This window comes from Phyllopteryx taeniolatus, chromosome 17 (assembly GCF_024500385.1).
Source record: "Phyllopteryx taeniolatus isolate TA_2022b chromosome 17, UOR_Ptae_1.2, whole genome shotgun sequence".
Taxonomy (NCBI): domain Eukaryota; kingdom Metazoa; phylum Chordata; class Actinopteri; order Syngnathiformes; family Syngnathidae; genus Phyllopteryx; species Phyllopteryx taeniolatus.
In genome coordinates, this window is record NC_084518.1 from 5033395 (window position 1) to 5045860 (window position 12466).

Consider the following 12466-nt stretch of genomic DNA (forward strand, 5'->3'; position numbering starts at 1 on the left):
CTATAATGCAACACAGCAGATCAGAGACCTCCACCATAGGCGATAACCAGTGTTGGGAAGATTACTTTGCTAATGTAATTGGTTACAATTACAAGTTACCCTGTTGAAAATGTAATAGTTGTGTAACGATTTCAATTACTATCTCAAAGTAGTACAACTAATTAGGTTTTATTACATTTTGATTACTTTTCTTAATTTTGAATGAATACATCAACAGGACGCTTGAATGTTTCCTCTACAAAAGTGGATTAAAACCTTAGATCATCAGTTTAGAACTAACCACATATTTGTTCCTTACACAAATAATAAATTGATACCAAAACATGATGAAATGCAAATACATAAAAAAATGTTTGCTGCTTTATACACAGATACATTTATACATACTGTGTATATATACAGTGTTGAAAAGATTACTTTGGCATTGTAGGTGGTTACAATCCCACGTCACCCTGTTGAAAATGTAATAGTAGTGTAACAATTTAAATTACTTTCTGAAAGTAATATGACTAATTACATTTGAATTACAGCATAGGATGTACTTCCTGCGGCTTCCGAGGAAGCACGGCCTGCCACAGGAGCTGTTGAGGCAGTTCTACACAGCAGTCATCGAATCAGTCCTGTGTTCATCCATCACAGTCTGGTTTGGTGCTGCCACAAAAAAAAAAAAAAAAAAAAAAAAAGGACAAACTGCGACTGCAACGGACAAAATTGTCGGTACTCCCCTACCAACCCTTTGAGGACTTGCACGCTGCCAGAACTAAGACAAGAACATGCAAAATCCTTGGACCCTCCACATCCTGGTCACCACCTCTTACAGCTCCTTCCCTCAGGTAGGGACTATCAAACAATGCAAACCAAAAGCAGCAGACATTCCAACAGCTTTTTAAACAGGTGACTTGCAATTCCATTGTAACAGGCTGCCAATTTTGCACACCTCTGTTGAGACACTACTACATTATTCGTGCACTCACTCGTCACTCTGCACTATTTGCATATCTGTTGTGGAACAATACTGGCCACTCATGTGCTTGAGAACTATCTGCACCATTTGCACAATTGTCACTGTTCCAGATTATAGCACTACTGGTCAATTTAAACTGCTTGAATTTCTTGAGGACTCTGCACCATTTGCACAATTGTCACTGCACCAGATTATCGCACTATTCGTCACTTCAAACTGCTCTAAATTGTTTGAGGACTCTGCATCATTTGCACGTCATTGTATCAGCATTACCACATTACTGGTAACAAAAGTGTCACTGTGAGTCTAACAAATCTTAGACATGGCACCACAAGGTTGCGCATTGAGGTTGTATTAGGAAAAATATGTCATGTTTGAAAGTACAACAGAATGGCACATGACCAGAGAAAGCCAATCACAGGCATCGGCTTTAGAAGGAGGAAGTAATATGACATTTTTTTTTTTATACATAACTAAAATTGTAATCATGGCAATTTTCTAAAGCAACTGTAATTTAACTACACATGTTATCCCAGTAATATAATGAATACAATTACATACATTGTGTAATTTAATTACATCATGTCATTACATGTAATTAGTTACTCCCCGACACCGAAGATAATGCATAATATACATAAAAATACATTACTAGAAATAGATCTATTTGCGATCGAACAGGCGGCTTCATGGTTCATCAAGGATGGTAAAAAGATGGGTGGTCCAATGACAATTTTAGGGGGTAGAGTATTTTACTGACATTGGTGAAAATAAATTCCCATATCTGCATCTTTATCAAGATTCTTACAAAAATTTAATGGGTTCTTCCTTGGCTCATGGACCACCTCTACACATTTTGACAATATTTTTTGGAACAGTGTTCAGTGTTCCTCAACCCTATTCTTGCCCATACTGCATACTACAAGAGACATGAAGCATATTTTAAAAATGCATCAGTAAGGCTAGTTGTTTAGGTCAATCACAATTAAGAGCTATATCATATAATCAAAACTTGACTGACTATCTTTAACTGTTAACTGTTTGCATATTCAAATATATAAGTACAGTTTTGTTCAAATTAATTTGGATTTTTACTTGGAACAGGATTGTTTTAGAGTTATTGTACAGTAAGTGTGTATTATAGTTATTGATATGATTTGAAAAGATTCTTTGAAACTGTGATTGGCTTGATCTTATTCTAGAATGATGCATGTTGATTTAATGGGCTATTGCAATGAAGGAGTCGGCATGCTAAAAGAACAATTTGCACGTATAAATAAATTTTAGTGTAAATAACACCAGCGTGACTAATGAATGAAGGGGTTTCAGAGTGTGTGCGTGTTTCTGTAGCGGAGCGGTAGCTTGTTGTTGTTTGTTTGAGGTTGGCAAACAGAAAGAGGAACTCATCAGGGAGTACTCTGCTGTGGCTCGATAAGAGCCACAGGGGCATAAGATGCATCTCGCTGTGGTTGATCGAAATGAGCACCAAGCCTCAATGGACTGGTTGTGAATCACACATTTACAAACGTATACTAACACGCAATTAAATCAACAGCCTTGTCACTTAAACTCAATCAATCAAACATGCTGTACTGTATACATTAAATAATGCGCATTTAACTGTATTTATAGACTGTATTTTTGTAAATTTCACCAAAAAGAAAGTATTCTTATAAATCAAATTACCTTAAAACACATCAAGGTAAATAGTATGCATATGTGAGCTTTATTATGGGCCTCCTTGCAATTTTGTAGTTGTAATCATTGTTATGTGTCACTTAAAATTGGGCTGTGACACGGGAGGCTTTTGGGAGCAATCTGTCTTTACAATTCTTGAATGTTAGTGGCTTGCAATTTGTTCATGAATGGATCTCTTAAATTCAAATAGAAGAAGAAAAACAATATATATATATATATACACAGATATATATAACACCATGCCTCTTTCAATCACTTTTTTTCTTCATCCCTCTTTCACATTTTCCACATGGCACATCTTGGCAGCATGCAAAATTCAGGGCTTAATGAATGGGTGCTACGTCCATGTACACAGAGCAGATAAATCCTATACTTTCGTGGGATTCATTGATGCAAAAAGCATAGAGCGAGCACCACGCCTGCATTTGCTGGTGGCCTGACAGTCGCAAAAACAAAACAAAAAAAAACAACTTAAACTCACTCAACCTTTGTGATTTAGAGTTAACTGTTACACTAACTGTAAATGAATTAAACCAGTAGCTTGGTATAATGAAGAGTCATTTGCAAAGCTTACTGTACATTTACTGTATATGGGGAACATTACTAGTAAAAGACAAGAGACTTAAAAGTGTTGTTTATCCATAAGACTTACTTTTGACATTGAGATACATGGACTTGCTGACATCAGCCCCAACGTCATTGCTGACTCTACAAAGGTAGAAGCCACTGTCTTCTTCCAGCACATGTTTGATGAGCAAGGAGCCATTGACCAGCACCTCAATGCGAAAGCCTGAGTTGAGGGCGATGGGTTTGAATTGAGGAACCCCAGCACCTATGAGAAAGAAAGTATATTGCCTTATTTATTCTCTACATAGGAAAAACAACCAACCAATCTGGAGGAAAACTCTCTTCCTAATTGTATACTATAATTTTATATACTTTTTCATCTAATGTGTGACATATCTTCCAATTTATCTTCCAAAAGCAATGTACCAAACAACACATTAAGAAATATGTGACAAGTATCTACAGTATATGTTATTTTATTATTTAAATCACTTCTGTATTTAATATAAAATACATAGAGTAAAAGAAATAAAAAAGACCTACTGAATATAATGCAGAGTAATTATTGGTCATCAAATCTCGCTTTAAACTGAGATCTTCAAAAATGTAACCCTGTATTAATAGTGTTTGTCTCGCTCACGTCCCCTGTTTTAGAAATAATGACATACTGTAACGACACCTAACGACATAAATGAAAACCTGTAATAAAACTAACTAGTACTCCTGTTCAACCAGGAAGTTGTTACTTCAAAGTACGTATACAGTTGAAACCAGATATTTACCTACACTATATAAAAGGACACAAACACTTTTTTTTCCTCATTGTCTGACATGAATTCAGACCTTTCCTGTTTAGCTCAATTAGGAATACCAAAATGATTCCTATTTTCTACATACAATAAAAGTGAAGAAGCTTTTGTTTTTCTGATTTTTCATTACTATCTTCAAAAGTCACAAGTGTACATACAGTAAAATTACTATGCCTTTAAACTATATGCGAAAACCCAGATGATTTCTTTGGAAGTTAAGCTTGAGATAGGTTTGTTGATAACATTTGAGTTAATGAGAGACACACCTGTGGATCTAGGTAAACAAGGCACACCTGACACACACTGCTTCTTTGTGTAACATCAAGGTAAAGTCCAAAGAAATCAGCCAAGATATCAGGAAGAGAACTGTGGTCTTGCACAAAATTGGTTCATCCTTGGGTGCAATTTCCAGATGCTTGAAGGTGTCATATTCATCTGTTCAAATAATTATATGCAAGTATAAACACCATGGGAATGTCCAGCCATTATAACACTGGTGAAGGAGACATCTTCTGTGTTTGGTTCGAAATGTGCATATCGACCCAAGAACAAAAGCAAAAGTTGTCAAGATACTGGTAGCTGGTAGGAATGAGTCCTTATCCACAGTGATACAAGTGCTGTATCGACACTGGCTGGAAGGTTAATACGTGCGTATAATTGTGTGAATGTGGCACCTTCAGGCATCTGGAAATTGCATCCAAGAATGAACCAGACTTATGCAAGTCCACAATTCTCTTCCGGTTATATTGGTTGATTTCTTCTGACTTTACCCTGATGTTACATAAAGCAGTGTGTTTCAGGTGTAGCGAGTTCAAATACATCCACAGATGTGTCTCAAATTGACTCAAAGGTTGTTAGTAAACTTATCAGTAGCTTCCAAAGAAATGACATCGTCATCTTGGTTTTCCCAAATTGTTTAAAGGTACACTAATCCTCTGACTTCAAAGAAATTAATGAAAAATCCATCCCTCGGTAGTCCATTGGACGAGAAGGGAGGGGATGATAGATTAAGCATTTGTATGTTTTTTAATGGTGTAAATTAAGTTAAAACAATAATAATTGCTTTAAACTTGATTAATTTGTTGTTGTTTGCCTGGTGGTACGTCCGACCCTGAGTACATATTTCCTACTTCCACAGAAATCAAAATGGTCTTCCTTCTTAATGGATGTCTCTTATCAGCCCTTATTTCGATTTGAGTGGGTGGTTTATATATTCAACCTCATGGCGGTGAATGTTATGTTTGTTCTGCTTGTTATTATTGCACTGCAAGAGAATAATCTTGCCCAAGGAGAAAAAAATATGCATAGCGTAACCAGATTAACGTGTTTAGGCATGTGTGCTATATATGGCCATGTTTTTACCTTTGGAATACTCCCATTGAATGGTAGGAACAGGATAGCCTTCAGCTGAGCAGTTCAGGATCACAGCTTTTCCATAGATGCCGTCCTGGTCTTTTGGTTGCACCACAAATTTTGGAGGAACTGCAAGTCAAGCATTACTGTCAGATTTGGCTAAATGTTATTAAAACAAATAAAAGTGAACTTTCACCACATGCTGAACTCAATCTATTGTCCTTTCAATTATAAGGATCTTTCACTGTTTTGACTAATAAGTTGGCAATGTACTTATTAGCTGATTTGAAATTAGGTTACGTGAACTCCAGTGACCTATTACTTTGTTCATTTTACATGAATAGATTTTACAGGTAGTGTAAATACAAAGTAAATTGCTGGCAAGCAAATCAGGTTGAGGATGTTCCTGGCGTTGTGTGTTTTTTTTTTTTTTACCAATACACACAAAATTGTGAGCAAATATTATGTACTGCTCACCTCGGACAATGAGCTGACTCTGATGCTCCACGGCTGCAGCCTGGTTGCGTGCGATGCATGTATAGTTGCCGTTGTGCATCAGAGTGAGATTGGAGATGCGGAGAGAGCTGGTGAAATCTATGTTGTCAATAGTTACGCCAAGGCTGGCTGGGATTGGCCGCCCATCCTTCTGCCAGGTGATGAAGACTGGTTGGTCACCAGACATGACCACACAGGGGATGAAGACTCGTTGTCCGATGGAAAACCGAGGGAACTCAAATGGATGGATGGTAGGTGGGACTGTGCAAAAGAAATATAATTTTAGAGGTTTATTTTGAAGGAGGAATGTGAGGCATACAACCTCCAACCTCTGAAATATCTGATTCTCTATTTTTCTGCATGTACAGTACATAATACTTTTTGTCAGTCTCCTTAGCTCCCTGTAGCTACCGTGAGAATCAGATGAAAATTAACGATTAGAAATAACATTGAAATAAGCGGCACTTCAACGCTTATTTAATTCACAACAAAATTGACATAATGGGTTCCTGGGGATTCCCTCTCTGCAGCAGTGGAATGCTAAACAGCGTCGAGGCAAATTAGCTGGGGGAATGGCGGAGTAGCGTTGTTGATGCTGTGTGATTCCACTCTTGCGAGCTCGTTAGCACGTGAAGTCCCGCCCGAGAGCGTGAGAGGGGGGGGGGGGAAAGGGGGGTTACCGATCCAACATTTCAAATGATGCAGTGTCATTGTAGAAAGAGCCGTGCGAGGTTATCATCATTTGGCTCTGCTCAGCATCACTGAATATTCAGATGAGCCTTGATAAACTGGCTGAGATGATGGATGGTGCTTTGCTATCAGTGAAAGGACTTTCTACAGGTTGTCACACATGAATTTCCCCGTACATATCTGTATATTTTTGCCAACATGGAAAGGTAGATACAAGAAATTACATTGCTCTATCTGCATGCAGACTGTTAAAGCAGGCTGATGTTATTGTTGATGGATCTTAAATATTGGGGAATGATGAAGTGAGATCTGTGCACTCCTCATTTGACATATCACATTGGTAATGATCATGATGGATTAATTTAGCATTATGTTGGTGTGACCCTGGTTTACTAGCATCATGTGTTGTGCGTGTGATGACCAGATCAGATGGAATCCATACCTTTCACAGTGACATAGACACTCTGGTGTGTGGAGAGCTGAGGCTGGACGAGCACATTGCACGTGTATTCGCCTTCATCCACGTCCTTCTGCACGTCAAACAGCTTCAGGGTGCCGTTGTTCTCGAAGGCCCGCTGGCGGTGGTTGTAAGGTAGCAAATTGGAGTCCTTGTACCATTTTATGGAGTAGTAAGGGTAGCCGATGACACGGCAGTGAATGTACATGTCCCGCCCAGCGATAGCAGTGAGGTTTTTCATTGGTCTGATGCTGGCAGGCCCTTGAAGGACACATTGGAGAGACAACCCTCTTAAAATGATTTTGAGGCAGGGGGGCTGTGCAAACATTAACTTTATTATGTGTTTTTAACGCACCACAAAATGTACATGCCTTGATTCATTTTGACTGTGTTAAATTAATAGATCCAATATGAAGGAAAAAACAAAAGGTTCCACTTTACAAAAAGGGTATCTTCTCAAGAGTTATTATTTTTAAACATGTTAATTGTTATGGGTTCACAAATTACACATTTTATGGTAAGGAAAAACGATTGAAATCAACTTGCTTTGTTTTCCTTAACTTTTGAGTGGAATTTGAATCGTTACTGTTGTTGTGAGCTTTCGCCTGTTGGAAAATAGTTTAACTACAACCAGTAACATGGTGGGACCTTGGGCACATCCTGGGTTGCTACTCTCTTTAGCACGATTAGGGAGGTAACGATGTGGAAAACAGCCATTACACTTTTTCCGCAATGGCACCTTTGTAGAAAAATCTTCATTGCTCGACTGCATTTGGCATCCATTGTCTGTCACTTTCAGATTGCCCTATTTAGCCTTAAATCATGCATCTATGAACACAATCAAGTTAAACCAATCGGTGTGTAGACAGTAACCATCTGCAATAGAGAATCACTAATGTCCATGCATCAGGAACAGCGAGCTCGAATACGACAATGTTACTGCTACATGACTACAGCAATCCACCGAAGCGTGTCCCTGCAGGGAGCAGATAGCTCTACCGTCATACACTAGCGTAAAGTAAATCACCCTAACGGTGTCCCAATATAAACCTATCAGCAGGAGCTGGGGAGAGTGCAGAGCATACAGAAAGATAATGCTGTCAGTAGTGACTGATGATCGAAGGTGCAGTTTCACGAAGCTGTGCTTATCCTACTCTGATGGAAAAAATAAGCCCCCGCCGAAAATAGATTTCAATACTTGGACAACTGAAATAAGCATTACATCAGAATAAATCAAGACATGTTGATGTGTATATGTGATGGTGGGTTGGAAGAGTTGATCTGACAAGCACCTCTTACGTTTATTCGCGCCTGGTAGGAAACGGCCCCTGCTGAATTATTGCAGATGCAGCGGTACACCCCTCCGTCCGGGACCTGGGTCTGGCTGATGTTGAGGTGGCTGACTACATGACCTTCCGTGTTGGTGTAGTAGGAGATGCGGTGGCGGCTGTCCCGTATTACCGGCTCTTCATCGAGCGTCCAGGTCACCCTGGGCTCTGGTGTCCCCTTCACCGTACATGAAAGCGACACAAACTCATTGATGTTGTAGACTTTCTCGCTAAACGAAGCCAGAATCTTTGGTGTACCGTCTGGGTGACAGAAGCAGAGAGAAAAGGAAATGACAACATTAAAACTAATTAGAATTAGTGGCCATTTTCTATTTTCATGTTAGTATGTATGGCGTAGCGCTAACTTATCCGTATCCGCAACACTACTGCTAGTAACACTACTGTTACTCCTCAAGTCAGTGAAACTAACAGCCAGAAACAAATTTCTTGGCTGTTTAATAGGAGGGAAAAGACAATTATAATTCAGATTCTTATATTGGTGTGACACACATTGCAGCAACCCAGCTCCTCTCCGCCGACTTGTAGTAGCTTTACTGGTCAAAACCAGATGTTAACACTATGCTGTGCAGACACATTTCTAAGCACCAGATTGTAAGATAGTAGATCCTTCCCTTTTGAAGTATCAAATAAAATTAACAATAAAGCATCTACCATGATGGGGGGATTCTGACCTTCTAGAATGACCTGGACAAAGTCCTGGGCAGACATCTTGCCATGTCTGGCGAAGCACTGGTAGGCTCCACCATCGCTTTTGGCCATCCCAGCCATGACTAGGTTTTCTCTGTTTTGGCCTGTCATTCGGACACTGTTACTGGGGTAGATGAGCTCGCCGTTGCGGTACCAAGACAACTGGTAGTCTTCAGAGCCAGTTACACCGCAGGAGAGTGAAACCTGGCTGCCAACACTGCCCTTCACCTTCCGTGGGCTCACCAAGACTTTCAGGGTCTCTGTAGGTTAGAGATCTTATTGGTCATTGTGGAAATAAATCTGGACAGTGTGGAAAATATTCACTTAAAAAGTCACTTTTGTAAAGAGGTACTTTCACACTTATGGTTCTGTTATTAGACAGCTCAACTGAAGAAGGTAGTAGATTGAGCAACGATCACAACACGTTAACTGCATGAATGCTAAGATTAACACGTTTGGTACGTCAATAGTGCCATCAGTGAAACGGTTAAAGCTCAAAACATCATCTCCCATTTCTACCATGCAAGAGATTGTTTGCAAAAGCAACGTAAAGAGATGATCTTAGATGAATCGGTTGATTCCCACTGGAGTTTTGATTTCTGTGTTCACAACCAACCAACCAAACTGCAGTAAGGGGGGAAATGAACTGGAGCTTGATTAAAACAAATTCAAGAGTGGTAGTGTGAAAGCAGCCTCAGGGTGCACTTAGACTGGGCCAGATCTATTGTGTCCTGCTTTGGCATGATTAGCCCTCCCTTTTGTGTCCCCCGCACATTTGTGTGCAGGTTTGGTTTATTTGACGTCATGCTGTCCATCTCTATTGTGCAAGGTGGCAGTTGTTATTAATCGGTGGTGGGTGGAACGATCACATTGATTATAAGACGTCCACATTGGACGCCCCTCCTGTATGTCATACTGCATTACTTTGTGGCCTATTTTGAGTCTTTCAGGTTATTTATAACATGCAAGTTAACTGTTAATATTAATTAGTTGGGCACCAATGTGATGCATGACCAATCTGATTGAGCCCAGGCCTACTTCTTCCAACAGCGCTGGTACCAGGGAAGTGGACTGCACTTGGGCATGGTACAGAGTGCTCACACTAGTCCAAGAATGGGACTGAATTTGTCAACCACGCCCAAGTGAAGTACGCATGGCGGAATGCGTGTGGTTCTTCAGTATCTCTTGGGTCCTGATTTTGTTGTCCAGGTTAAGTTTGTTTTGATTTATGTTTTAAATTTATATTTGAGGGTTTCTATATTTTGAATGGCCACAATACATACCTTTGTTAATGCAGCATTAAATTATAGTTGTACTTTATACTTGAAACACCACATAAGGTCGCCAGTTAATCCATCCATCCATCCATCCATTTTCTGAGCCGCTTCTCCTCACTAGGGTCGCGGGCGTGCTGGAGCCTATCCCAGCTGTCATCGGGCAGGAGGCGGGGTACACCCTGAACTGGTTGCCAGCCAATCGCAGGGCACATCGAAACAAACAACCATTCGCACTCACAGTCATGCCTACGGGCAATTTAGAGTCTCCAATTAATGCATGTTTTTGGGATGTGGGAGGAAACCGGAGTGCCCGGAGAAAACCCACGCAGGCACGGGGAGAACATGCAAACTCCACACAAGTGGGGACGGGGATTGAACCCCGCACCTCAGAACTGTGAGGCTGACGCTCTAACCAGTCGGCCACCGTGCCGCCGTCGCCAGTTAAACTATAAATATATTCTTCTTTTTTTTTTTTTGCTATTTAGGGTTAGGGTTAAGTATAACTTTGTTTGATCATGAGATTGAGAGATAATATAAGATTTTCAGCAAAATGATGTGCCGTTCATTCAAAAATGACAACCCATGACTGTGACATCACAGAGTGACACGGTCACAATTCAGCTCCATAGTTTTAACTGTGTCTGCTCACGGTTTTCCATTTATTCCATTCTTTCCTTTTTCAGTCTTAGTATTATAAAACTGTGCTTCTATTTTCTTTCGTAGAATATTCAATGTATTTAGCAGAATTTTTTTCTAAATACATTGCTATACAATTTTTGCAGTTATATTATTGGAAAGAAAGACTAAATTGTTTATAAATTCAGAAAGAAGAAACTATTTATCTTTATAATTTTGTATTGTGTCACTCCATGACAGTCAGTCATTTTTATTTTAACGGTTCTGAAAATGTCTGGGAGAAGAAATCGGCTCTGCTGGCAATTAAACAATGGAGAGGGTTCAAATAACTTCATAAAAAACAAACATTGCAATTTTAATGCACTTAAAAAATATATTATCTATTTTTTTTTCAAGTGGCCACTAAAAATATAGGAATCCTCATTTGCCTGGGAGAGTATATGCTCATTCATCCAAAAGGGCATTTGTGAGGTCAGACGCATAGATGGATGAGAAGGTGGTGTTACCTATTTGCAACAGTTATCTACAGTATTTTTAGCAATGCCACCAAATATATAAATATAAAAAAACCTCCACGGTGGTGGCGCGAATGTGAAAACTGACCACAATTGATCGGCACTGACCTTTCACCAGCAGCCTGCCAACCACCTCTGCATTGCCGTAGCCGTTCCACACCTCACAGACATATGTGCCTGTGTCGCTGGGTTGGGCTCTCTCTATGAGCAGCCCAGTCACACTTTGACGGTATCGTGTGTCAGGCTCCAGGGGACGGTTATCCTTCAGCCAGCGGTACTTGGGTGCAGGGTGACCCGAGGCCTTGCACGGCAACTCCACTCGATGAGAAGCCATCACCTCACTACGTTCAAAGCTGTCCAGGATGTGTGGCGCTGAGTTGGTGGGATCTACAAGGAGCAGTCATATGAGGTTCTACTTGCTGTACCTGCCCATGAGTGATGTGTGAAACTCTACTTTATTAGCAGGTATAACCTCTGTCAGTGGCTGTGGCAGGTTTTCTTCCCGCATTTTGCATTAATACAACTCCTAGGCAAGTTTGATGGCTTTTGACAACAGAAGGATAGATGTCTCTTTATAACACAATACAGTGGAACTTGGAGTGGAATGCCTCAAAAGTGCTACAATTTGGAGTTTAACCAAAATCTTGCCCAAAAATATGTTGAGAGAGCCCGTCTTGTTAGACTCACTGCACATTTAATGGATTACCTTTCAACATAGGTGTCTTGCTACTCAACACAAAATGAACAATGCAATTAATCGAAATAAACTCCATGCGGAAATCAAGTAAACAGCAAGTAGCCAAAAGCATGATGAGTTGACCAATAAATACAACCACGAAAAGGACTAATTTTCCTAATACATGAAGATGAATGCACACTGTAATCAAAATGCTTGCACACTTCCCATGATGCAATTCATTGATGTCATTAGTATCCCCAGTGCCTGATAATTTGCAGTGTGTCACTTCT

The 12466-nt window shown here is 40.0% G+C and overlaps 1 protein-coding gene across 3 annotated transcripts in view; it reads right to left on the bottom strand.

Annotated features, from left to right (window-relative positions):
- dscama (Down syndrome cell adhesion molecule a) overlaps positions 1 to 12466 on the bottom strand; it is a 94995-nt gene that overhangs the window by 20798 nt on the left and 61731 nt on the right. For 2 of the 3 annotated variants that reach the window (XM_061752185.1, XM_061752184.1), the window contains exons 5-11: positions 11606 to 11884; positions 9054 to 9329; positions 8326 to 8622; positions 7019 to 7294; positions 5869 to 6147; positions 5401 to 5520; positions 3315 to 3494 (exon numbers count right to left, since the gene is read on the bottom strand). In XM_061752185.1, coding sequence (XP_061608169.1) covers positions 3315 to 3494; positions 5401 to 5520; positions 5869 to 6147; positions 7019 to 7294; positions 8326 to 8622; positions 9054 to 9329; positions 11606 to 11884 — 1707 coding nt within the window. Of the gene's footprint in view, positions 1 to 3314; positions 3495 to 5400; positions 5521 to 5868; positions 6148 to 7018; positions 7295 to 8325; positions 8623 to 9053; positions 9330 to 11605; positions 11885 to 12466 lie in introns of those variants that run through there. The other variant, XM_061752186.1, reaches the window with a different exon arrangement.